This window comes from Aedes albopictus, chromosome 2, assembly GCF_035046485.1.
Source record: "Aedes albopictus strain Foshan chromosome 2, AalbF5, whole genome shotgun sequence".
NCBI classification, from domain to species: Eukaryota; Metazoa; Arthropoda; class Insecta; order Diptera; family Culicidae; genus Aedes; species Aedes albopictus.
The window spans coordinates 134,755,359-134,782,631 of record NC_085137.1 but is presented as its reverse complement, the minus strand read 5'-3'; the positions used below and the strand labels follow the sequence as shown (position 1 = coordinate 134,782,631).

The following is a 27,273-nucleotide window of genomic DNA, read 5'->3' as shown; positions in this document are numbered from 1 at the left end:
CTGGGCGATATTAAGTTGCACATTAAACACGCTTGTTCAAATCTACTCAAAGATGAGTCATTTTCGACTCACTTTTGGTACAGTGGAACCTGAGACGAGACTCGCGAAGACGGTCTTCTTTTTCTCCAGTTTGTTATTTTTTTCTTCTTCCTATCTGTGTTGACATTATGTTTTGGGCTGGTGGTTCAAACACGTACGTGACCGCATTACCACACATGCAGTGTGACTGAATCCCATTCACGCACAAAATCATGTTGAGGTGAAATTTTGCATCGCCAACAATCGCCAAGCAAAGTAATCAATCATTGGAATATTTTGTTTTCAATTTATTTTTCACAGTATAGGAGAAGAAAATACTGCTCGGAGTGAATTTTGGCTTCAGAATTTATCTCGGATAGCAATACTTTCCTCGTTTTAGGTAACGTAATCAAACGGGCTGCAACTGACAGCTCAGTTGGGCTGCACTTGACGTTGCTTTTTTTCCTCTTCGCGAGTCTCGTCTCAGAGTGGAACAGCTCAATTTAGAGTAAAATCAGGTTACTCACTTTTGAGTAACTGTACGTTCTTTAAAAGTTAGAGTTGTTTGCAACTCAGGTTATTATTACCCGTTGCAAGAAAATAGAGAGCGAAAAAGGTGCAAAATCGCTAATAGACCTCCGCTGGTATGTTTAATCTTTATGGTGTCTTCTACAATAAGTGCGCGAATTGGCCAAGGAATACTGCGCCGAAAACACCGAAATGATTTTTCTTACAGGCGGAGATGTATGGGCGCTTCCGCGTACAAATTTTCGCGCAACGCATAATAATTTCCAGGGGTGTAAGCTGACTGTCAACTGGGAACAAATTTCGCCTACCCTCTATCATGTTTTAGAACCAGTGAAAAGACGTAACTACCAAACAAGAAAAGTTCGACACTGATTTTTCATTTGGGCCTAACTGACATTTTCGAGTTCTCTTCATTGATCCTCTCTTTGTGTTATCACAGAATGTGTATTGAGTTTTTCAAAGATTTTTTGGTTGAAATGCGAAGAAGACGACTACATGTTGCTATAGAAACAAAAAGAATAATGATTTTGTTTGTTTTGATCAAGTTATTAGTGAAAGAGAGAGTCGACGAAGAGAAATCGATCAAGTCAGTTAGGCCCTTATGAAAAATAATTGTCGAGTTCGATTGCAAAACTGAATTTAATACCGTTTTATCATGCTAAAAGCAAGTCAGTATGTGATAAAGATAACATAAAGATTGTTACACTGAAAGCCGGCTTGCGGTTGAAATTATACACTGACAAAATTGCAAACTTTAAATTTATAAAGTTGACGCTCTTACAATTCATAAGACTGCTCGAAGATTATTTCTATTAGTGTAAGCATAAATGGTATGTCGCTCCCTTTCACATTTATGTTTGTTCGAACATAAAAATTAAGAGTGTTTGTTATAGTTAAAAATCATAATAGTTCACACATAACTATTATGATTGATTATTTAAAGGATTTGCAACGGTCGTACTTTGCCGCCTGATCTTCTGCGGACTGGATAGTGAGATAAAGAAGCATTCAAAGGCTGATAGTGCATAACCCCAAGAATGTAAGTAAATATAATAAAAGATTTTAATTTCCAATATTAACTTTGCGTGTTTTACAGAAAAACTTCGGAACACCTCCAGCAGCAACCGGCAGAAACTAACAACGCCTACTTCAAAGCATTGGACACAGCCGATTCAGCCATTCTTTGTGCTTCTTGCTGCCGTCAACCCCCGCAATTACTTTCTGGGTCGTCGCCTAGAGCCAGCAGCGGATTGCTCCGAATAGAACCCAGGGTGGCCAGTGAATTTCAGATTTTGATTTCCCGGTTTTCTCCCGGTTTTTTCCCGAAATTTTCATTTTTTTTCCCGGTTTTACTTGTTTGTTTACTTGTGTTGAATAAAATAATCCCTATCGGTTCAGGAGCTGTTCCAGGATAAATTTCAGAACTAACATATGTTTGAATTTTCAACTAAACTCCTGGGTGAACTTCAAGAGATTCTTTTATGTAAAATTCAGAAATAATCTCTTAAGAATTTTAATTCCTGATGACATTTTTTTGCAATGCCAATGAAACATAGGTTTCTGTAAAAACTGTACATGTACATTTTTGCAAGTGTAAAGTACTTTACACTTACGGCCCATATAGCCGAGGCGGTAAACGCACGGGTATTCAGCATGACCATGCTGAGGGTGACGGGTTCGATTCCCGGTCGGTCCAGGATCTTTTCGTAAAGGAAATTTCCTTGACTTCCTTGGGCATAGAGTATCTTCGTGCCTGCCACGCGATATACGCATGCAAAATGGTCATTGGCAGAGGAAGCTCTCAGTTAATAACTGTGGAAGTGCTCATAGAACACTAAGCTGAGAAGCAGGCTTTGTCCGAGGGGCTGACACTCGCGGGGATGAAATTTTCCTGGCTTGGAATGAGTGTGTATGGCAAAGAATGATGAGAATGATTTGAGAGTGACAAGAGTGAGTTTAGGATGGCGGAGGATGATGAGAATGATGAAAAGATGAAAAAAATAGATTGGAATAAAACGGAATGAAAATTGTCACGAGTGATGAGAGCTGTCAAAAGTTGTTTATGCTGTTTTTTTATTGTTGTTTTGTTTGGGCAGCGCCAAAATTCGGACTCCTCTCTAAAATAAAAGCTCTCATTTTTGAGTAGCGCCCATGCCGCACAGGGACTGTGTTGGAAACACACATTTTTTTAAATTGCTCGCACGCTCACATTTTTGCAAAATATCAATATTTTTCGGTATTTGAAGGTGGTTTATAAACCCAGTGAGGTTGCCATGTCGAAATTATTGCAAAATACATGCTCATATGAGCGTACGAGCAATTTTAAAAAAATGTGTGTTTCGAACACAGTCATGTGCGGCATGGATGTTTACTAAAAATGTGCAGGCCGAACACATTTTTGAGCGTAGCCGTTTTTGCGTGTCCCGCCGATGGAGTCCAATCGTGGTTCGGCGGTAGAGTTTACCCCAAGGAGAGTAATGGATTGGATTGACGGAGGATTCCTTACGTCCGGCCGAAGCTCATCGAAGGGCCACTGCACAATATGGATAATTTTATGTGTAAGAGCATGTATTATGTCGAACAGACGATTTTCTCAATGTATCTTTCTTCACAGATGATAGAAACTAAGTGCGAAGAGCGTATGTCGGATCGCCTGATAAACCAGTGTTGCGCCGAGCAAATTCGATGAAAGACCTGGGAGTCCTGAACTAATCAACAGGTCGCCTGGATGGGGCCCTCAATATGTGCGACAAATATGTGGATAGATACCTCCCGCCGGAGACTGTACCGATTCTCTCAACCCCAACCAACATCAGTCACAACACCCACAAAATGTCATCCAAACCATTCACCGCGGCATACAGATATCCGGTAAGCTGACCCGTCGATCGACGTTCTGCACCCGCTAGGAGCTGACCTCCTTTAAGAAGCTTAGTTCCGATGCCGTATACGTTGTGTTGTACACTGCTGATCTGATCGCTATCAATCCACGGCTAGCCATGGAGAAGGATGTCGCATTGTGGCAGCGCTGAAGAACCGATAAAACAAGCAAATCAGACGCTCGAACAGTTGGTGGCCCTGTTGACGCGAGTGTCCGTCCGAAAAATGATTCTTCTGGTTAGCTTCACCGCCGAAATAGTACCAGCGTGGCCAAAGCGATTCATTTGCTGGCCTGCGAGCTGCTACATGATGTTTGCTACCGATCGACTGAACCCATACCGAACGGATTGGTGGGATCCGGCATGTGATTGAGATATTTCTACATGTTTTTGTCGATGTAAATCTTTTCAATATAAATAAAATTAAACCTATGCGGAGAGGATCTGGTGTAGTGTTTTAAACACGTGACAATTACGCCGAGGACCTGGGATTCCAATCCAGCTCCCGACATACTAACAAAATGTGAGTTCTTCCTTCGGGAGGGAAGTGTTATCGTGGTCATTGAGATGAACTTGTCATAGGTTAAAAATCTCGTGATTAAGGACAAAAAAATAACCTACAATTCAGCCGTTGGATGCTACTAAATTTTATTTTCTTGAGGTGCAACTTATACTGAATTATTCTTGTTAACGTACCTTTCCTCCTTTGATAGTATATGATATGTTCGAATCCGTATCCCTTCATAATTTGCCAGCGTAAAGCGCAGTTTCGAGTTCAAAAGGAATCTCTCAAGAAACTTCTTGAGCGATTCCTGGCAGAAACTTTCTACGGTGACGGCCATTTGAATTGTCATTTCTTCGCAACTGCGTACTGCGATGGAAGAAAAACGGTTTCTCGGGCGATTCAGGCAAGGAATTTCCCATGCATCAAGATAGGCCGAGAAATTCCTTCTGAACTGCAAACAGCGCGAAAGCGGGAATGCCAACGATTCACGTTCAAAAGTGGATTCGTGAATATTTCAAAGTAATAGTGACTTTCTATTAGTACTCGTATTTTGCGTCACCAAGCAACTTAGGACTCCTTAGTGAACCTTCTAAACAACAAGTTCTGACTAGTTGCAAGCATATCTAATAAACTAATGAATACATCAAAGTACATAATAGTGACCTTTTATTAAGCTCTCATATTGTCCGTCACCAAGCAATTTAAGAGAACTTGGTGAGTCTTCTAAACGGGAAATTCAGGCAAGTTGCAATAATATCTCGTAGACTGCTGAATAGTTTAGTTCAACGCAATTTCATAGTGTGCGTCACCTAGCAATATGAGAGAACTTTCTAATTACAAGTTCTGACTACCTAGTTGCAAGAATATCTCATGAACAAATGTAAGTTTACTGGCAAAGAAACAGTGATCTACTTTGAAGAACTCTTATTGTGCGTCACCTAGCAATTTAAAAGGACTTAGTGAACCTTATAAACGGAAAATTTAGACTAGTTACAAGAATATCTCGTAGCCTACTAAATAGTTCAAAGCAATTTCGAATTTTGGATCACCAGGTAATATGAGAGGACTTGGTGAACCTTCTTAATTACAATTACTCGTAATGTGCGTCACCTTGCACTTTAATAGGACTTAGTGAATCTCCTAACATACAAATTCTGACTAGTCACCTAGCAATATGAGAGGACTTGGTAAACCTTTTAAATTACAGGTTCTGACTTGTAGTTTAGTTGCTAGAATATCTCATGAACAAATGTATACTGGCAAAGCAACAGCGCAGACAGACGTTCTAGCTCGAACAAATTTATTCAAATTTTCTATATAAATTTTCACTAGCGACACCTAGGCAACCGATTGCCACAGTGCAGTTGACAGTTTGAGAAACCACGTGCTTCCAGCCGCTTACTTACCACCCAATTCACCACCCACCGAGAAATAAAATCAAAACAAACACTGTCAAAATCATTCCTACATTTGCGTCACATTCACAAAGATTTTCCAATGCGAGTGAAGATCATCCAAATGCAGTTCTATTCAAGCAAATCTATGTAATATAAAAGTTATAATGTGTAAAATAGTTTACAAGAGTCCTGCGCTAATTTGTGCAAAAGATTTTAGACAATCAATAAAAGTCATTTACTCTGCAAAAATTATGTGGAAATATTATTAGCGTGCAACACTTGCGTTCTTTTCCCGCCATCCGGCTGGAAGGCGACCGAGGTGACAGTTGTTGGTCGCAACGCCCATGTGAGGCAGCGATTGAATATGAACGTCGCTAACGCCATCTGTTCGCTGATTGCCACTTGGCAATTTGTGGCGGCCATGTTTTTTACACAAGCTGCTGAGTCAAACTTGAACGTCTGTCTGCGGCAACAGTGACCTATTTTGAAGTACTCGTATGTGCGTCACCTTGCACTTTAAGAGGACTTAGTGAACCTCATAAACTACAAATTCTGACTAGTTGCAAGCTAGCGCAGGTGACTTGTCACCTAGCAATATGAGAGGACTTGGTAAACCTTCTAAATTACAGGTTCTGACTTGTAGTTTAGTTGCTAGAATATCTCATGAACAAATGTATACTGGCAAAGCAACAGTGACCTCTTTAAAGATCTCGTATTGTGCGTCACCTGACAGTTTAAAAGGACTTAGTGAACCTTATAAACGGAAAATTTAGAATAGTTGCAAGAATATCTCGTACCCTACTAAATAGTTCAAAGCAATTTCGAATTGTGGGTCACTAGGCAATATGAGAGGACTTGGTAAACCTTCTTAATTACAACTACTCGTAATGTGCGTCACCTTGCACTATAAGAGGACTTAGTGAACCTCATAAACTACAAATTCTGACTAGTTGCAAGCTAGTGCAGGTGACTAGTCACCTAGCAATATGAGAGGACTTGGTGAACCTTCTAAATTACAGGTGCTGACTTGTAGTTTAGTTGCTAGAATATCTCATGAACAAATGTATACTGGCAAAGCAACAGTGACCTACTTTAAAGATCTCGTATTGTGCGTCACCTGACAGTTTAAAAGGACTTAGTGAACCTTATAAACGGAAAATTTAGAATAGTTGCAAGAATATCTCGTAGCCTACTAAATAGTTCAAAGCAATTTCGAATTGTGGGTCACAAGGCAATATGAGAGGACTTGGTGAACCTTCTTAATTACAATTACTCGTATTGTGCGTCACCTTGCACTTTAAGAGGACTTAGTGAACCTCCTAAACTACAAATTCTGACTAGTTGCAAGCTAGTGCAGGTTACTAGTCACCTAGCAATATGAGAGGACTTGGTAAACCTTCTTAATTACGAATTCTGACTTGTAGTTTAGTTGCAAAAATATCAAATGAACTTCTGAATACTGCAAAGCAATAGTGACCTATTTTGAAGTGCTCGTTCGTGCATAACCTAGCAATTCAAGAGGACATGGTGAACCTTCTTGAAGAAATAGAATTACTTTGACGAAAATATCTAAGACTACAAGATAAACCAATGCAAACTTAACAATTTAAATTAAACGTGAACATTTTAAGTGACACTTAGAATATTTGGAAGAACTACTTCATAGTTCTTAGGAAAAATCCACTCATTGAGATACGGTACAAAGTTGATTGGTATAAAAATTGCTAAATTAGAGCGTGATATAAGCGTAAATTAGTGCCTAGATATAACCCCCTGTCTGAGTCCCAATGGTCGCACACACTATTTTCGGATAAATCCCAACCCAACTCAACACCCCACCACCAAATGTTTTATTATTAAGAACAACAAGAAAAACACTTCTAAATATCATGTATTTGCTGATACGGGAGCACGTTGCAGCGAAAGATTTGAGCCTGTGCAGCAACATCGTGTGTCAATGCCCTCAACGGCCGATTCGCTGGTTTAACCTGGATAACATCGAGTAATAAAAAGAAAAAAATATTGTACCGTGTATTAGTATTTGTCATTTAAAAATATTTGAATAGCCTGACAATCGTTTGCCTCATTTGTCTAAGGTATATGTATCTCAATTCAGAAGCCTAAAAACTTTTTAGGCGAACTTAACATTTTTTCTACAATCTTCACAAAGGACACTATATCGTGCTATATCCCTGAAACATATCTCCTTTGCGCCTTCAACAGTTTAACGCTAACCTGCTGTTATCAGATGGAACATTGGTGATTGTAGGTATGTTTCGATCAAGGTTTCGGCATATTTATCTGAAATGCTCGGTAAACCACCACTTTCACTGGAGGAAACTCTTCAAGGTATCTCTGTAAAAATCCCCTAGGTGAATCCCCGAAAAAAATCTTGAAGATTATCTTGAAGAATTCTAATACAAATCGCTGTAGATTCCTGTAGGTTCCTGTAGAAATCCTTTAGGTAATTAAAAAAATCTTCAAGTTATCCTGGAGAAATTCTTGGGTGCATTCTGAAGAAATCATTAGAGGAATTCCTGGAACAATCCCTTGAAACTCCATGCAGGAAACCCTGTCTGAACTCCGGGAAGAATACCTGGAGGAATCCTTAGAGGAATATCTAAAAGTATATCTGGTGGAATCTCTGGAGAAATTCCTGGAACAATCTTTGCAAGAATTCCTGAAGAAATCTCTGAAAGAATTCCTGGAGGAATCTCTGAAAGAATTCCTGGAGGGATTGCTCGAGGAACCATTGGAAAAATTTCTGAAAACATCTCTTGAGGAATTCCTGGTGGAACTTCTTAGAGAAATCCCTAAAGGAATTCTTGGAAGAATGCCTGGACGAATACCTGATGAAATCCCTGGAGAAATTCCGGGATAAATTCCTGGAGTAATCCCTGGATGAATTCTTGGAAAATTTCTTGGAGGAACCCCCAGAGGAATTCTATGAGACATGCCAGGATAAATTTCTGAAGAAGTTCCTTGAGAAAGTCCTGGAGCAATTCCTAGCTTAATTTCTGGAGGAATCCTTGGTGGAACCCCTGGAGGTTTCCATGGTGGAACTTACGGAGAAATTTCTGGAGAAATCCTAGGAGGAATTCGTGAAGGAATCCATGGATATATTTCTGCAGAAATCTCTTGAGGAATTCCTGGAGGAATTGGGTTTTTAAATTGAGAATAAATTACTGATTTCTGAGCCACTATGATTTTTAATAGAATAAATTATTGATCTGAGCCACTATGATTTTTTTCAGATTTTTAGAACTTTATTTTGATACCTAAAATCAATGGGAGATTTTATGAAATAACCTTTTGACAGCTGGGCAACTGCTTGACAGCTCCGCGCAGTACAAAATGCGACGAGGGGTGATTCGACAAATCGCTCCCATACAAACTTCACATTGATTTTTAAATAGGTTCCCGGCTATCAAAATTTATGAAAATTTGGATTTCGGCTCAGTTTGGCATGCAGATTCAGAATATGGAATTTTCTCAACACCGCTAAAGAAGCCAATTGCTTAAGGAATTTCGTAAGGAACCCCTGGAAGAATTCTTGGAGAAATCGCTGGAGAATATCCTGAAGAAACACTGAAGCAATTCCTGGAGGAAATCCTAGAGGAATGCCTGGACGAACTTCTGGACAAACTCCTGGTGCAATCTTAGAAGGAATTTTAGGAATTCTTAGATAAATCTCTAAAGGAATTCTTGGAGGAATATCTGAAGCAATTCCTGGAAGAAACCTTAGGGGAATGTTTAAGGGAATTCCTGGAGGAATCCCTGCAGCAATTTCTGGAGGAATCTCTGGAAGAATTTCTGTAGAAATTCCTGGAGGAATGTCTGGAGAAATTCCTGAAAGAATACATGCAGGAATTCCCAAAAATAACTCTGGAAGAACCCCTGGGGAAATCCCTGGAGGAATCCCAGGAAGAATTCCGGAAGAAATCCCAGGAGGACGATTTTTTTTAAGAAATCCCTTGATGGGCTCTTAAAGGATTTTTTGTACAAAATGTTCAAGGAATTCCTGGATTCATTTGGAATAATATCTAGTTAAATTTTCTGAAAGAACTCCTGGAAGAAATTCCTGCATACGTACTTCGGATAATTCTAGATGGAATTATTGGAACAAACTGTAGCAGAATTTTTGAAGGAATATACAAAGAAAAATTAAAAGAAATCTTTGAAAGAATACCAGCAGAAATACCTAAACGAATCCTTGAAATATAGCATTGGAACAACCACGGAGGAAGCTCTAAAGATTTTATAGGAAAATTCTCGGTGTAATTTCTGGTGAAATCCCTAGAAGAATTCTTGAAGGAATCTCTGGAGGAATCCATTTTGGAATCTTTGAAAGAAGCTATGGGAAAATACTTGGAGGAATTTGTCGATGCATCCTGGATGAAGTAGGTATATATAAAAACAATCTGAAGTAATGGTTGGACAATTCCAGTATCATTTTTTGGAACAAGCCCTGAAACAATCACTATCGGAACCGCGCAAAATGTCCATGGAGGAATTCACGGGAGAGAAATTCATGGAGAAGTCCCTTTAGGAATTTCTGAAGGTGACCCTGGAGGAACTCATGAAGAAATCACCGGTTTTTTGCTCTTAGCATGGTTGTTCTCTTTTACTACCGGGAGCGGTTCCGGCATATCCGGAAAAAATGGCTTATTGTTTTTGTATTCCATGAATCAAAATCACAAAATTCAGCCAATCAATCTAGCTTGTTATTTGGTAAAATTCTCAGTTTTTTTTTTCTGGAACTCTGACAATTTTAAGTTGGATTGAATTAAATTTAAATTGTGGGGAGTGGGGATAGCACGCCCCCTTGCCTCCTTCTGGCTACGCCCATGCCTATTCCACCACGCAATATATACGAATGCAAAATGGTCAGACAGAGGAAGATCTCAGTTAAGAGCTGTGGAAGTTTTCGCTTAAAGAACACAGCTGAGAAGCAGGCTAAGTCTCAATAGGACGTAATTCCGATAAGAAGAAGAAGAAGGTAAATCACCATATTTTATGAATAATATATTTTTTCAATAGACACATTCCCGATCAGTCGTGGAACTTTTCGTAATGAACATATCATTGACACCGTTAACACCCTTAAGCATTGAGTTTTTCCGTTCCTACCAAGCGATATGTGAATGAAATTCAATTTCATTCATGATTATTTATCCAACAAGAATGCCCACTTTTAGGTAAAATCTTGGGTGAAATGTCGTAAATGATAATAATTGATTATTAACAGATTAAGCTTAATTTATTATTAATTAAGAAATACTGTACTGAAAAAAAACTGAGAAGTAGGCTTTGTCCCTGCTGGAACGTAACGCCAATCAAAGAAAAATAAATCTAACAACTCAAATGTTTTACGTGTGGTAATCATAAAAACCTAACTCACCGTGCTATAGCTCAATGCAGAAAAACAATTTGTAATTTTCCGTCGTCTTTCGCATACCAAGTTGCTATGCACCAATGCTTCATCATCCATCTTTGTTGGTGGGTTTCCAGCTAACCTCCTTCTTCGGTAATATGCCTTCTCCTTCCATGCTCGAGGAGGACCTGCAAGCACTCGGAGTTTTCGAGTGACGTATGCTAAGATCTTCGGCGGTGTGTGGTGGCGAAGCATGAACCACGAGCTCGCCGAGGAGCTCGCTGCACTGTACGGCTAACCCAGCATCCAAAGCCGAAAGGAGGGCAGGGCATATTGCAAGGATGTCGAAAAACAATCCTGCAAAATTGGTGTTCGTCACAGATCCGGGTTACACAAGAAGGCGAGGAACTCAGCGGGCTATGACATAGATCCTAGCTGTGATGATGAGCAATAAATGTTTTCCTTTGTTGATCTCCTCTGGCAAATGTTGACCGGCTGGCACCCGCAGCCGCAGCTAGATTCCAGCTGTTCTGAAAAAATAAAACCTTAATAAAACAAACACATTCTGTTAACTCCTCACCCCAGAAACTTACGGATTAAGTATCACTGCAATCAGCTCGAATCCCTTCGGAAGATCGACGTTGATCCTGTGTCCACGATCTTTCCACTTGCGCCGAGACGGCCGAGACCGAGACTTGCGATTTCTTTTATTTTTTCTCGTTCAAAACCTTCAAAACAAACACTGAACTGACATTTCTGAACTAAAAATATGACAAAAGATAGAGGCTTGCATCAAAAACATAACCTCATCGAATTCCCATACGATTTGTAAACATTGCCCTCAAATTTTTTTTGAGGGCAAGGACGGCTTTATGGACCGACGCCGAAGGAAAGAAAGAGAAGGAGATGATGATGACGTGAGCGTGCAAGCGCTCATGAGACAGAATGAGCTGAGGATGGATTTGGGATGAAAGGAATAGGTGAGAATGGTTAGAATGGGATGAGGATGAAAAAGTGAGCTTACACTGAAAGGAATTATTGGCGATTTTTGGGAATGAGGGTTCATCCCAGGAGTGTCGCCCCCCTCGGCTTTGTCCCAGTGAGGACGTCACGCCAAGAAGAAGAAGAAGAAGAAAGTACTTTCACATTTCTTCTCATTTTTAGTTTGAACGTCAAAACATCATTTCCACTAGAATTGATACAGTATGCCTGATACTTGTGTTAAAATTTTGAAGATGTTTCATATCAACTTAATTTAAACAACATGTTCAGATTCAGCCATTTTTGGCACACAGGCTTCTTTGAAAAATATTCAAACTTTTGATAGAAAGCAATTATATTACAGAAATTCTTGCATGAATCGCCCAAGAAACCGTTTTTCTTCGCAGTACGCAGTTGCGAAGGAATGACAATTCAAATGGCTGTCACTGTGGAATTTTTATTCCAGGAATTGGTCTAAAATTTTTTTGAGCGATTCCTTTTGAACACGAAACTGGCCTTATTGCTGAATTCCTTTGAGCAATCGTTAATTCCTTTTAACAATTTTACATTTTATTTCAGAAAGCCTATAGGCTTTATTGTTTTGTGTTCGTCTCTCATGTTCCATATAATAACATTATTTGTTTTAGTAACACTTGCCAAAAAAAAACTGCTTAGAATTACGTTTGGCCAAGTAAAAATACTGATTCTAGGTTTCAGTTTAGCTGTACATAACTGTTGTTAAAATTTAGCCAACGACAACGTCCTATTTACTCCATTTAGTCTGTCTTTCATCAATTCCTTTTGCTGTTGTTAAAATACATTTCCCACAATTTCAATTTGATGTAGACAAGTGAAAAGAAACATGTGAGTGCCCTTGTTAGTTTTTGTAGCATTATTGTATTTTGGTGACATCGATACAAGACTAATTCAGAGGAAGATTGCCCTTTACTAAAGTTTACTGAAACTCTTTACATTATTACGCAGGAATTATAAATTATTGTTTCTTCTTGATTTTCTGAAAACTAAGAATAAAAACAGTTATAACTTTTAAAATGACTTAACAGATCGACTTCAGCAACCGATATTATGATTTTAAAATTCTCAACATCTAAATATAACGCAAGTCGTATTTTCAATAAAATATATCGAAATATTGCAACTTTTGTTAAACCAGCAACAAGCTTGGCATTACAGATTATTTTCATGGATGATAAAAAAGTGATTAATAATTAGAAATAATAGAGCAGTAGGTATGGAATTATTCCTGGAAATGCAAAATTTTCCCGGTGGCAATCTGAATTCCCGAATATTTCCCGTTTTTTTCCCGGTGATTCCGAATTCCCGGCTTTTTCCCGGTTCTCCCGGTTTTCCCGGTTCGCTGGCCACCCTGAGAACCTTAATAGGGAAAACCGCAATCCAGTTCCTGGAGCATCGCTGCAATGCAGTCCATTAGAAGCCGACGGATCATCACCTTCACCATTCGAAGATTTCCGGCGAACCGAATGAACTCAACCTCCGGTGAACAGACTCATTTTCGTGCCCCCCGCAAGGGGATTTCGGGAACTTCATACGCGTACATATTAGACCAGCATCGGCAGCAACACTAGATGTACAAAAGATGTTATTAAAAGCTATATGAACTATTAAGTTCTTGTGTTTTATTTCATTACAAATTCGATAACAAATGAAAACACAAAATATTAAATTCATTTGAATCCATCTCATAATAATTATTGAAACACGGGCTATAAAGGTCATAAAGCTCACACATAAGTTTTATTACTCACGATAAATAATTTTCATTTTGTTTCAATAATGGATTTTATTTGCGTCAAACCGTATATTTTTTATGTTCCGAAACATAATTATCATTAATGAAGGCTTATTGCAAAAAATTATGTAGGTTCACACATAAAAGATATACGGAAATTATCTTTAGTGTACTATTCTGAGGGTCAACATAAATGCACAACGCCACTTGATTTGTTCAGACCTTGGTTCAGACTGAGTTTCGTTTCAATTCAACAGATTAATGTTTTTAACTCTACCATGGACCCGATTTACAATTAAAAAAAGTATCTGTTGACAACCGTATTCGAACCAAGAATCTTGAGATCACCAGGCTCGCACGCTACCACTCGGCTATCGAACCGGTTGATATGAGAGGAAACATAATGCACACAGCCCATATAGCCGAGGCGGTAAACGCACGGGTATTCAGCATGACCATGCTGAGGGTGACGGGTTCGATTCCCGGTCGGCCCAGGATCTTTTCGTAAAGGAAATTTCCTTGACTTCCTTGGGCATAGAGTATCTTCGTGCCTGCCACACGATATACACATGCAAAATGGTCATTGGCAGAGGAAGCTCTCAGTTAATAACTGTGGAAGTGCTCATTGAATACTAAGCTGAGAAGTAGGCTTTGTCCCAATGAGGACGTTACGCCAACAAGAAGAAGAAGGATTCCATCTCTGCACACAAGAAGCGTTTATGAGATGAAGATTATGTTTTGCCATAGTAAATTTGAAAACATTTGTGTGCTTGCCATAACCGCAAGCCGTCTTTCAGTGTATATTCAGCATATTAGATTGAAAAATTTCATTCCGAAAAAATCAGTGTTCTGTTTTCACCATTATGAAATATTAGCCTCTACTCTCGCTTGTTTTTGTTGTTGCTTTGTTTGGAGTGCGAAAATCGGCCATAAATTGAAAACTCCCTGGGCGATTATTTTTTTCAAATGAGAGGATAGTTTAACACTATGACTCAAGAAATTTCGATAATTACTGAAATCACTTATCATAAGCATCTAAATCGAGAGAAAAACACTGATGTTTGTGCTACTGTTGATGTTGATGTTGTGATTGTACCATCACAACTTTCGAGGCTGACTTCTGGAGTTCTGGAAGCGGCATGAGAGAAAAGCAAAAGAGAAAAACTTCGCGAAAATTTTTGATCAAACACTAGTTGCAATTTGGGGAATTTCTTCTTGTTTACAAACAATGATTCACAAAACTGTGGAATTGGAAAAATATAAAAAAAATGCATTTATTCGAAAAACGCATTTTTATTCGGTTTGAAAACACAAAATACACATCAATACAAGTTAATTCAAAAAGTGCAAAATATTACACTATTACCACAGACAAACAGACGTAACACCATAGACTAATTTCAAGACCTCGATGTACCAAAGAAAACGATCAAATTTTCGGTGACCAGTCCGGTACCCAATAAATATTCATAACCGTGTATTTTTTTCCGTGTAAATTGCCTTTTGTGTAAATTTTATTTAGCGTGTTACACTGATCTGACAGCTCTGACAGTAAGGGACTAAACATAAATTACGTAAAGTGAGTACCGAGGATTGTTCACAATCTGCGAACTTGACTGCGGAAAAAATTGCGACCATGACGCCGCTGGTAACACTCTGATAATTCCCATCGTACTTCGATTTAACGATCTTTTTCAAAATTTGATAGTTGGCCAACTACCCACCTGTGGCGCTCACATCGTTTTTGTTCGAGTTTGACGTTTGCTCACTACCGCCACCTAGTTGATGGTCGGCCAAACTTAGTCATTTTAGCATTGGGCGAATATGTTTCCGTGACTATGATTTGAATCGAAAAATGTTCGAAGTGTTACGTCTGTTTGTCTGTGCTATTACCAAAAATACATAAAAATACACAGAATCGCCCCTCGTTTTTCACAATCCAAAAAAGTCAGAATATCCCACAAAAAGTCGGCATATCCACTGGTTTTACCTATTTTTTGGATATTTCAGCTTGTGAAAAAATAAAAGAATGCTTAATACCTATTTTTTTCACCCGAGCCGAAATTTTGGTTGAGTTCTATATTTACTCAAATCACCAGGGTGCGAGGACGCCATTTTAAAGAATCCAGCATCTTGTATGTAAACATTTGTGTATCCACAAAGCATTCCATTGTGGATACACGATAGATGTTGGCTCCTGTCAGATGCATTAGGTGGGATTAGGGTTGCCACACACGTGACTCAAATACAGTCGGAACCCGCTCGTTGAGCCACAACCTGGATAAAAAAATACCATTCATTACATGGTAAATATTATTAACATATGACTGATTTCATTGTTCACCATAAAACACATAGTAGATATATTGTTACGTTTTACAATAGAAATCAAGCCCATATACACTCAAATAAAAACTCCATTATTTTTTATGTGCGCAAATCATATAAAAGCGAATTGATTGAAGAAATCCCCATTTTATGTGCGGCATTTAGATTGTAAAGTGTTCGCATTGAATATAATTGTGATGCACATATTTTTTATATGTACAGCTATGAAATCTAAAACTGATACACTTGCTTCCTATATTAACTGAATTTAAATTTTGAGTGTATCGATTGATAATGCAAAACACTTCAGTAACAGAAAAAATGGTGGAGCAAGAAAAACGACTCTTGACGTTGACCGAGTTAACGGTCGATATTTTAAGTGTCCCGGTCGGATTGCTGCAGTTCTCTTAAGGTAACTTATTTTAATCTTTTTCCTTTGCATTTTAACAACCGATATATCTCCACAGATTGAGTTTACGACGCATCAAAGCTGGTCAGCTTTTGTGACGCTCGCGTCCCGTGATCTTCCGGGGAAAAAGCTCCAGCACGCAGAAGTCCAACGTACCAGTAAACGGCACCTCGTTTGCACCACGGAAACGCTAGGAGCAAAAGTTCACCAAATTCAACCAGAGGCAAGCCCCCACACTTCTGGATCCACCGTATTTGAAGATCTCGCCCATTCGCCCGCCAAAGTTGCTGTTTCGCTTGGCCCGGATCTGCTAATTCTGTCGGAAACCCGGAAAATTGCTTTTGGAATGATCCAAGCAATATCGATTGTTTTCGTTCAAAATATATACATACTCTTTTTTAGCATGAAAATTAACCCTGAATTATTATTTTATTTCTGAAAAAAATATCCATAGTATTTATTTGTGAACACACATAAAATGCAAGAGGTTGGCCAATAAAATGAAAAAGTAGAGACCTTTAATATTTATCTGCATTGCATGTAGAAACTAAGAGGGGCTAGAAATCTGGTTCTATGTGCAGAGCCAATAAAATTTATGGGCGAAGCTTGATTGCAAAAATCTATGTGCGCTGCATATACAAAATAGATGCGGATTATTTTTAGTGTAGTTCGTACAATAAGTGAACATTAGCTTTATTAGTGACTAATTGATTCGATTGTTTTTCAATAGTTCTATAATAATTTAAAGTTACTAGCAGTAAAAATTAATTTATGTTGTTTTATATAGTTGCAAAAGTGCCTGCAAAGTTCTCATGGACTTTTTATTAAAAAAAAGAGTTTATTTCTCAATTACACTTAAAAAAATTCGTAACAAATAAATAACAATAAATATTATTGTTGCTTGGATCATGTTTGTATAATCAAATACAAAATCACTTGACATATTTTTTATAGTTTTCGTTTTAAATTTGAGTACAGTAGATGTTTCGGTTATCGAATGTTATTCGCTTCAACGCTTCAACGACTGACAGACGTCAAGCCGTGTTGGCAGAGGAAGCTCTCAATGAATAACGGAGGAAGTATGTACTTATAGCAAACTAGCTGAAAAGCAGGTTTTAGCCAAGTGAGGATGTTACGACAAGAAAAAGATGAACCATGATTTTTATAATGTTTTCCAATAAATTAAAGGAATCTAGTAAATAGTAAACTACCATTGATAACAATACAAATACAATTAGTTTAATGGGGTCAATTGAACCGATGTTAAAATAAACATGCAATAATATTTGTTGTTATGTAAACAGATTTCGCCTTTGAAAAACCAAAGAATTCATAATTCTCGGTAACATTTTTCTCCAGCATTTACAGATACTGATGGCCACATGAATTGTGAACGATTTATGGTATGGATCATACGACCTGAGGACTGACTTGTGATATTTGGCAGTTATTTGAAAAGATTGAAGATAGCTATCTAGATCATATCAACAGCTGCCAAGCAATACATACCAGACAGACATCAGAGTGTTTGATTCTTATCCTAAAATGTGCATATCATTCTGGCGGCCGTTAGTGCTCGTAAATGCTGGATATAAATGTTAGCGGGAAATATAAATTCTATGGATTTTCAAAAGCGAAAACTGCTTACAAGTAATAATATTATTGTATTTTTATTGTAACAACGATTTATTTGACGCCATTCAATCAATTGTATTTGTATTGTAGGAACAATGAAAAAACATTAGGATATATTGTTTTCTTTTGAAAATTGCCCTAAAAATGTCTCATAAAAACACAATACATTCTATTGTTTTCCGCGAAAAAGTGTATGAAAATTTTCTCAAAATTTGATGGTTAAGATACATAACGACCACCATTTTTTATTGTAAAAGTGCCATTTACCATTCGCCGAATGGTATAGAACAATAGGGATGATGGTGAGTGTGCCGTGTAAATTACAATACGTTTAATGGTGAATATTTTTCGAAAAAATGGTGTTGTAACAATAAAATTTATCGTATTTTTATGATATTTTTTATCAGGGAACCTCCACCCAACCAACGAATTTGATTCGCTAGTTGGGTGAAGTGACAGCAGCACAAGGGGCGTGCGCATTGTTTTTTAAATAACGTTTAGGTTGTAAGTAAAAAGTAAAATTTTTCAATTTGTTTTACATTTAGAGCAAATCTGATACGTTTTGCAAGATACATATATGGGCAATGCGAGAAATAATTATTTTCACCCATTTTTAGTCGGTGAAGTGAAAATATAGATGTTTATGAAACCACCTGGACCAAAATGCAAGCACAAAACGCTTTCAATGATCGACAAAATAATAGTTGCCGATGTTTTGCATTTGTTTCGAAGTAATAGTACATATAGTTTTTTTTTTAAGAAAAATGAAATAGAAATTTTTCTCGATTATCAGTAAAGTTTAAAAAAAAACCAAAAGCTTATTGCGGAGATTCCACCTGTTTAGACTCCTGCGCGAAAATTAGTTGCGTGGATTTTTCTTGCGTGGGCTCACAGATATAAAACCAGACAGCGTCCTGGTGAATATTTTACGCTGTGTTGTTAGGTACACATTTGGTGCTAGTTTTACATTGTAAACAAACATTTCTAACGCACCTACGCTGAAAATGCGCCTAATCATTTATTTGCGTCTGAATCTATAAATCTTCACAACGGGCAATATTAGCTCGCCCCTTGGAATTACAGATTGGTTGTCATTTTCAGTTTTACATTGAATCATGACATCCAGGTGCTTTTTAGTTGGCTGACAGCTCAACTAACGGAGCCCTAACTAAAAAGCCACCCAACTATTAAGCCCCCAACCAGCGGGTCATGACTGTATAAATACTGCTGTACTCACTAGCAAGAAACTCAATTTTTGATTGACGCTCTCAAACAATGTCGAACTGGGCTATTTACTCTATGGCTACAATCTAGGGACAAGACACTGTACAAGCGAGAGTAACTCTGAGCAATCCAGTTACTCTATTTACTAATGATCGACCAAATTTGTCGAAAAACATTCCCAAAACCGCACGACAGGCAGGTTATAGGGATATAGGGAAATATTATTTTGAATTTGCGATAGTATCAGGCGACACCTCAGGAAAACGGGAGAAATCCTGAGAAATTCTGAGCAACTCTGAAAAGAAAAATGCACTCTCCTACACAGTGTCTTGTCCCAAGGCCACAATAATAAGAGCGCATGGAAAAGAACTGTAAGTTGATTTTTTCAGATTCTCCGTGAATGGTATCCAAACATAAACACTGTTGGATTGTAGGTACATTCTTTTGATACATCACACAGCTCAGCGGAGCTAGGTATCAACCTTGGTATCAACTGGTAGGTAAACATGATGGAAATAAATTGTAAATAAGTTAAATATACCTAGATTGAATAAAGGAGAGGCACTGCGCTGGTAGCGATATCAGTCAGTGCCAGGGTATGGAAACGGCGAGGCTTAGCCTAGTTCTATTTCCAACAATGGTGTATACGGTGAAAGAATATTATTAGAAAAAAAAAATCAGCAAATAAAGGTATTTATTTGTCAGAAATTTGTTATAGAGTTTTGGCTAAATCGCGTCAAGCTATGAATAGGTAGTTACAGTGCCGATTCGTTCGTTGAGTGTTCGTTAGATGGGTTGTATCGACGATTGACTGTCAATGTCAAAACGAGTTTGGCGTCTGGCGACCCAACCAGCGATTCGGGACTGTAGTGAACAGCAAAAATTTTAATTTGGCCTCTCACACGGACATTATCGACTAGGTCGATGCTTATAGCTTTGTTTTTGAAAACATTACATGTGGGAGAGCGAGGAAACTACCCACCGCTAGGTAAAAAGTTCAGCGATTTACTTATTTTTGCGTTCTTTTGACGTAATTTTTGTTAATCTGGTTTTTCCGTGTATATAACACATTAGAGCTGTGCCTTTGCAATGCCAAACTTCGAAATTTGTATAACAGTTTACTGGTAGCCCGGACATATAAATGTCAAAATGTTTGTAAACGTTTCCTCGTTTCAGGTTCTTGTTGTGGAAAAAAAGTAAATTTTGGAACAATTTTGGTGAAATTTCTGTTGAAAACCGTTGATTTAGGAACCATTTTACGATGGGTTCCTCCAAAAAGCACAAAAAGGAGTCCAAGAAGCATAAACGACGTTCGCGAAGCCGTTCTCCGCACGAGAAGCGCAGCCGTTCCTATTCGGTGGAGGGCGACATCAGGGAGGTGGACGTTTATGACCGTGCAAGGAAGGACGTAGCCGGTGGCGGAGAGAAGGGTCATCGGCATAAGAAACACAAGCGGGACCGAAGCGAACAGAAGCACCGGAAGATTAGAAAATATGTCGAAGGCAATGGGGAACTAGAAGTAGCGGGATCTAGCAGAAGGCACAAGAGTCGCAGAGAGCGGGAGTACGTCGAGGTGGACGATGACAGCGACAGTAAGTAGTTTTTAGTTGATTGAGGGAGTGTATGCGGGGAGTACGTTGTTGGAGGTGGAAGAACATCCATTAGAAAGCGATTTGGTGTTCTCCCGTCTCTTGTGCTTCCTGTTTGGGTTTGCTGAAAATCACTGGCAAATTCTTTTCAAATCTTTTCAGGGGACCCTGTTGAATAAGACAAGTTGTAATTTTTGGCCAAAGGTTCTCTGCTGAGTTCTTTACCAATGAGTGTAAGTATAATAGGACCCGCGTTTAAACGGTTTACTTTTCCTTCAATGTAGGCTCCGATTGTGTGGAAGTTCCCGTGGACGATGCCATTCCGCCGCCACCGCCTCCGATCACTCGTCGGCCACCGACGCCGGAACCACCGCTCCGGATATCTCCTTCGCCTCCGAGGGTGGTTGCATCCCGAAGACGCACGCCGTCGCCCCCGAGAGTGGCTGCACCCCGAAGACGCACGCCATCGCCCCCGCGGATAGCGCGCAGAAGGACCCCATCACCGTCGCCTCCACCGCCACCGCCAAAGATTTCTCGTCGCCGATCTCCGACGCCGCCGCCGCCACCTTCGGTTCGGTTGAGGTCACCGTCGCCTATTCCGTCCAATGGAGCAGGGGATGTTCTGTCCATTGAGGAAACCAACAAACTTCGGGCTAAGCTCGGATTGAAGCCGCTGGAAGTCGGTCCATCGTCCGGCGCTTCTGCTGCGACTGTGAGTTCGTCTCAAAGAGATGATGATGCACCGAAAGATGCGAAAACAGGAAAGGCATACGAAAAGATCAAGGACGATTTGGGGGAGTTCTATCACAAACCGGCGTCGAGCTTGACGGCGAAAACTAAGGAGGAGAAGATCCGCGAGAAGTTGAAGGAACGCAAGGAGAAGCGTGCCATCGAAGACAAGCTGAAGAAAGTTCAGACCCTCGGGGAGGATGAAGAAATGGACGACTTGAAGAGTTGGGCTATAAGGACGAGGGACAAGCACAGGCTTAAGCAGGAGGCTGAGCAGAGGGCGAAGCTACTAGACCAGTTGGACGAAGAATTCGGGGTGGGTGATTTGGTCGATCAGGAAGTTCGTGAATCGAGACGAGAGGCGTACAAGGACCGTGATTTGAGAGGACTGAGGGTGGAGCATGACGTAGAATCATTCACAGAAGGTCGGCACGTTATTTTGACGCTAAAGGATGCAGACGTTCTGGATGAGGAAGCAGGAGATACGTTAGTCAACGTGAACATGGTTGATGACGAACGTTACAAGAAGAACGTGGAGAATAGGAAGCAAAATCCGAATAGCTACGGATACGATGTGTACAGCCAGGATGACGTGGATGAGTTCGGAATGCCAAAGGAGAGAGACGTTCTTGGAAAATACAACGAAGAAATCGGTGGACAGAAGAAGTCCAGCTTTACAATAGGTTCCAATGCAGAGCACGAAGCTTTCGAAAAGCGAAAGCAAATGGAGATAAGAGCCAAGCTGCAGAACAAGAAGTTGGAAGCGTTAGACACCCTTCCCCTCACGCTGGCGTCAGAGTTCTTCACGGAAACTGAGATGGCGTCCTTCAAAAAACCCAAGAAGAAGGTCAGGAAAATCCGACAAAAGCTGAAGGCGGACGATTTACTGAACTCCATTCCGGAAGCTTCATCCAGTCAGGACCTAGGTTCGCGGTCTTCTCGTCGTCCGGCGCCAACATCCACTGAAACAGAATCACAGTTTCGAAATAGAAGAAAAGATCTGCTCCTAACAGATGATACAGCCGTTCCTCAGGAAGATCTTTCTAACGTCAGAATCGAAGAAGACGACGAAGATTTGCAGGCGGTTCTCTCGAAGGCTCGCCGGCTCAAGCAGAAAGAAGCCATCATCACTAAAGCCCTGCCGATCGATCCGGATCAGGTCAAGCAGGAGATCAAAGCAGAAATGGATTCCGACGAAGAGGAATCCAACTACGACACCCGAACACGAGACGGGGCGATTTTGCTGAACGCCACGGCCGAATTCTGTCGAACCCTCGGAGACATCCCGACCTATGGGTTGGCTGGAAACCGCGACGAAGACGTTAACGACATGATGGACTTTGAACAGGGTAGCGATCGGGAACCGGACGAAATGGATGACCATGACGCGGCTGGAACGTGGAACTCGGTCAACACCGAACAGGAACAGGAAGACCTGGGCGGCACAATCGCTCCCGTGGATGACATCGCCATTCTGGACGAAGAACCGGACGTGGCTTCCAGCGTAGCTGGCGCCCTCCAACTGGCACAGTCCAAAGGCTATCTCGAAAGAGAGGAATCCAATCGACCGAGCAACGCCCGATTTGCCCACCTCCAGGCGCAGAACTACTCCATCGAGGACAAGAACTACGGCGACGAGGACAAGTACTCGCGGCGGGACCGTTTCAGCGGACCCATCATGGACTTCAAGGAGAAGGACACCTTCAAACCGAACGTCAAGCTGGAATACATCGACGACAATGGGCACCTGTTGACGCCGAAGGAGGCCTTCCGGTATCTGTCGCACAAGTTCCACGGCAAGGGGCCGGGTAAGAACAAGGTCGAGAAACGTCTCAAGAAGAACGAACAGGAAGGGGTAAGTTTCTCAAACTAATTGATGCTTGATTTTCATTTGGGAACTAATCACAAACTTTTCTTTCTTCCCCCCCCCCTAACAGTTGATGAAGAAGATGAGTTCGACCGACACGCCGCTGGGAACGTTGAACATGCTTCAGCAGAAGCAGAAGGAAACGCAGTCGGCGTTTGTGGTGCTCAGCGGGAGCAAGCAGAATACGAGCATTGTGAAGCATAAACGTTAGTGGATGAGCATCGACAGATGTGGTAACATGGAGCAAGCTACACAAGGTTTGAAAAGATCCCCATAATTCTTCGTATCTTATTCGCTGAAAGTTTCAGTACATGTAGCGTAAAATATAGGTAGTTCCTGGAAGGGTAAAGCATCTGACTGCGTGTTGTGAGTTCTTTGCGTGGTCACCGATGACACTTCCTGGCGTAAGGAGAGGTTGCGAAACTAAGAAAGACAGATCGCACCTTAAGTAGTTTTTACATCGTCCATCGTCGTTTTAAATAGTCTAATCAGCGTTCGATTCAGTGAAGAGATATAACTACTTTATGAGCTCCACTAGGCGTGCTGTGAGGAATTCCACCAGAAACTAATAAGAAGTTTCTACAGTTATTACTCATGGAATCCCTTTAGGTACTCTTCCATATGTTTTTACGAATTGTTTTTAAATTACCTAGGCATTTCACCAAAACTGCTCAGTCAGATTTTCATAGTTTTCGCAAGAATTTCTTGAAGCAATTCATTCAAGAAATCGATCAAAAATTTTATCAGAATCCTACCGAATTTCTCAGGGACTTTATCAAAAACTCAAAGAGGCTAATTTTCCTAGACATTGTCCTGGACTTCGTCTTGGAATACACCGAGCACTTTTTTGTAATAAAGTTATTGTTTTTTTGTGTTTTATAGGATTTTTATCGCTCAGAATTCAGAACATAATTCTAAAAATCTAAAGAGAGCTCGCCTAGGTACTAGAATAACTTTCAGATGTCGTTTAAAATTGAACAGATGAAAAACAGTGTAATAGTAGTTTACGCAACAAGATGCAGAATGAAGATTTTTACAGCACGAGTCGCACATTTATCCAACGAGGCTTGCCGAGTTGGATAATTACGACGAGTGCTGTAAAAATCAAGTTCTGCACTGAGTTGCGTACAACGTTTTTAACAATTTCATAAATCATCACTCGAGAATAGTTTTTAACAAAACGTTTTCATCAAACTGCACGCTGATATTAATAGCCATGTGTAAGAAACTCTGATCATAGCATAGGTTATACTGTGCAGTTGTCACAATTTTTCAAACCTGCGTCCAGAAAGCATCAAGATGTTGATCAAAACAGAAAACAATGCTGTAATGATTCATTACGCAACACAAATCAGTGCTGTAATGAACCATTACAGCACTGCTAATTTGGTGTGGGAAAGTAGGCCTTTTCCTGTCAGATTTGCGTGAGGTAAACTACCCATGATCGCATATCAGTCCCATATTTTCTGGGTTTCCTATTCATATGGGACAATTATGCGATCATAGGCAGTAAACCAGCCTATTACGATGAGAAATAGCAAAAATTATTATATGAATATATAAATATTTTTATTTGTCGTAGCCAGGCTTTCCAACAGCATGTTCACTTAAACTGTCATTGCTCCATGACAAGACATTTACTCAATATGCTAAATACATAATATAATTTATTTTTTGACGACATTTTTTTTTTAAAGTCGGATTGAATTGCCAAGAAAATCTCTTTTTGGTGAAGCAGAAATTCCTGGTGAAAAACACGAAGAAATGATGGAGGATATAATAATATGCATAATATGTAATTTACGATTTCAGCCTTAGAAACCTGTCTATCTTCTGGCAGTAGTCATTCACTCTGCCATATAATTCGCCACAGAATCATGAAATATTCTCAATTTAGTTGAAAATCGGAGTTTTCGACTAGCGAAGTTGGGGTTTTTTCCAAATCCGTGAGTCAGGCGAAACTTCGGAAGTGGTGCGCTGTATAGTAGTAGTAGCTATACAGCGCACCACTTCCGAAGTTAGGTTCGACGCACGGATTTGGAGAAAAATCCAACTTCGCTAGTCGATAATTTCGGGTTTCAACTGCACGGAGAATATTTCCATTGAAATAACTTAAGAACGACCATAAAAAACTCTCCGGTTTTCGCTGGAAGTTATCAGAGATTTCCCCAGAAATGTTGTTTCCAAATTTCTTTCATGAGTAATCTTTCTGCATATTCCACCAGAAGACCATCTAGAAGGTTTTTCTTTATTCTGGGCATTCTGTTTTGACCCGAAGTTTTTGCGAATTTACCAAACATCTTCTGGGAGAGACTATAAGAAACTAAGAAATCACTTTATTACTTTTTTATGAATATTCCATAATGTTTTCTTTAGGAGTTCCGGCCCGCAGCAGTTAGCAGTGGCCCTACCAACGGAAGAACAGCTTGGCGCAGCTACACTTGTAGATGGCTGGAGGGACATCCGATCCGCCATAGGTAGTACCTCGGCTACAGCACTAGCACTAGGCTTCGCGACTCCGAATCACAGAAACGACTGGTACGACGGCGAATGTGAACGGTTGAAAAACGAGAAGAATGCAGCATGGGCGAGAATGCTGCAAAACCGTACGAGATCGAATGAGGCACGTTACAGACAGGAGCGGAACAGGCAGAACTCAGTCTTCCGGATGAAGAAGCGCCAGCAGGAAGATCGAGATCGCGAAGCGATGGAAGAGCTGTACCGCGCTAAGGACACACGAAAGTTCTACGAGAAGCTGATCCGCTCGCGCAGAGGCTTTGTGCCACAAGTCGACATGTGCCGAGATAATTACGGGAATATTCTCACGAGCGAGCGTGAGGTGATCGACAGGTGGCAGCAACATTACGATGAGCACCTCAATGGCGACGTTGCAAGTACCGAAGGTGGCGTGGTAACAGATTTAGGAGTATGCGCACAGGAGGAAAGACTTTCGGCCCCTGACCTCCAAGAGATTGAGGAGGAGGTTGGCCGGTTGAAAAACAACAAAGCCGCTGGAGCAGATCAACTACCAAGCAAGCTTCTAAAATACGGTGGAGAAGCACTGTGGTGAGAGCACTACACTGGGCCATTACCAAGATTTGGGAGGAGGAAGTATTACCGGAGGAATGGATGGAAGGTATCGTGTGTCCCATCTACAAAAAGGGCGACAAGTTGGATTGCGAGAACTACCGCGCGATCACACCACTGAGCGCTGCCTACAAGATACTCTCTCAAATTTTATGCCGCCGTCTATCACCGATTGCAACTTGCAATTTGCAAGAGAGTTCGTGAGCCAATATCAGGCTGGATTCATGGGTGAACGCGCTACAACGGACCAGATGTTCGCCATCCGCCAGGTGTTGCAGAAATGCCGCGAATACAACGTGCCTACACATCACTTGTTCATCGATTTTAAATCGGCATATGAGTTCAGCTGCTTGGTTTCGCCGATGATATTGATATTATTGCTCGTAAATTTGAGACGATGGCGGAAACGTACATCCGACTAAAGAGTGAAGCCAGACGAATCGGATTAGCCATTAATGTGTCGAAGACAAAGTACATGATGGCAAAGGGCTCCAGGGAGGAATCAGCGCGCCCGCCACCCCGAGTTTATATCGACGGTGATGAAATCGAGGCGGTTGAGGAATACTTGGGCTCACTGGTGACCGCCGACAACGACACCAGCAGAGAAATTCAGAGGCGCATTGTGGCAGGAAATCGTGCTTACTTTGGACTCCGCAGAACTCTACGACCGAATAAAGTTCGCCGTAACACGAAGTTAACCATCTACAAAACGCTGATTAGACCGGTCGTCCTCTATGGGCACGAAACATGGACCCTACGTGCAGAGGACCAACGCGCCCTTGGAGTTTTCGAATGGAAGGTGTTGCGTACCATCTACGGCGGAGTGCAGATGGAAGACGGGACTTGGAGAAGGCGAATGAACCACGAGCTGCATCAGCTGCTGGGAGAACCAACCATCGTCCATACCGCGAAAATCGGGAGGCTACGGTGGGCGGGTCACGTCATCAGGATG

At 40.5% G+C, this 27,273-nt stretch overlaps 1 protein-coding gene, 1 long non-coding RNA gene and 1 pseudogene across 2 annotated transcripts; 2 read left to right on the top strand and 1 right to left on the bottom strand.

The window, feature by feature from the left end:
• Positions 1-2,975: 2,975 nt before the first annotated feature.
• On the top strand, positions 2,976-3,810 carry LOC115259449 (lipid storage droplets surface-binding protein 1-like; annotated as a pseudogene).
• Positions 3,811-7,200: 3,390 nt separating this feature from the next.
• On the bottom strand, positions 7,201-11,137 carry LOC134289073 (uncharacterized). The gene is made up of 2 exons (XR_009998253.1): positions 10,729-11,137; positions 7,201-7,315 (listed from the first exon to the last, which is right to left on the bottom strand). It is a non-coding gene; the product is annotated as an uncharacterized LOC134289073 (long non-coding RNA).
• Positions 11,138-20,183: 9,046 nt separating this feature from the next.
• Positions 20,184-23,586, top strand: LOC109417654 (U4/U6.U5 tri-snRNP-associated protein 1). Its single transcript, XM_019691707.3, has 3 exons — positions 20,184-20,641; positions 20,923-23,222; positions 23,305-23,586. Exons 1-3 carry the CDS (start codon positions 20,311-20,313, stop codon positions 23,443-23,445), a joined length of 2,772 nt encoding a protein of 923 aa, XP_019547252.3. The 5' UTR covers positions 20,184-20,310; the 3' UTR covers positions 23,446-23,586.
• Positions 23,587-27,273: the final 3,687 nt, after the last annotated feature.

What these genes read in the sequence shown, in the direction of transcription:
- LOC109417654 (XM_019691707.3), top strand. Translation starts at nt 20,311, where the DNA reads ATGGGTTCCTCCAAAAAGCACAAAAAGGAGTCCAAGAAGCATAAACGA. An exon ending in GGTGGACGATGACAGCGACA is followed by an intron (nt 20,642 to 20,922) that starts GTAAGTAGTTTT and finishes CCTTCAATGTAG; the next exon opens with GCTCCGATTGTGTGGAAGTT. An exon ending in AGAAGAACGAACAGGAAGGG is followed by an intron (nt 23,223 to 23,304) that starts GTAAGTTTCTCA and finishes CCCCCCTAACAG; the next exon opens with TTGATGAAGAAGATGAGTTC.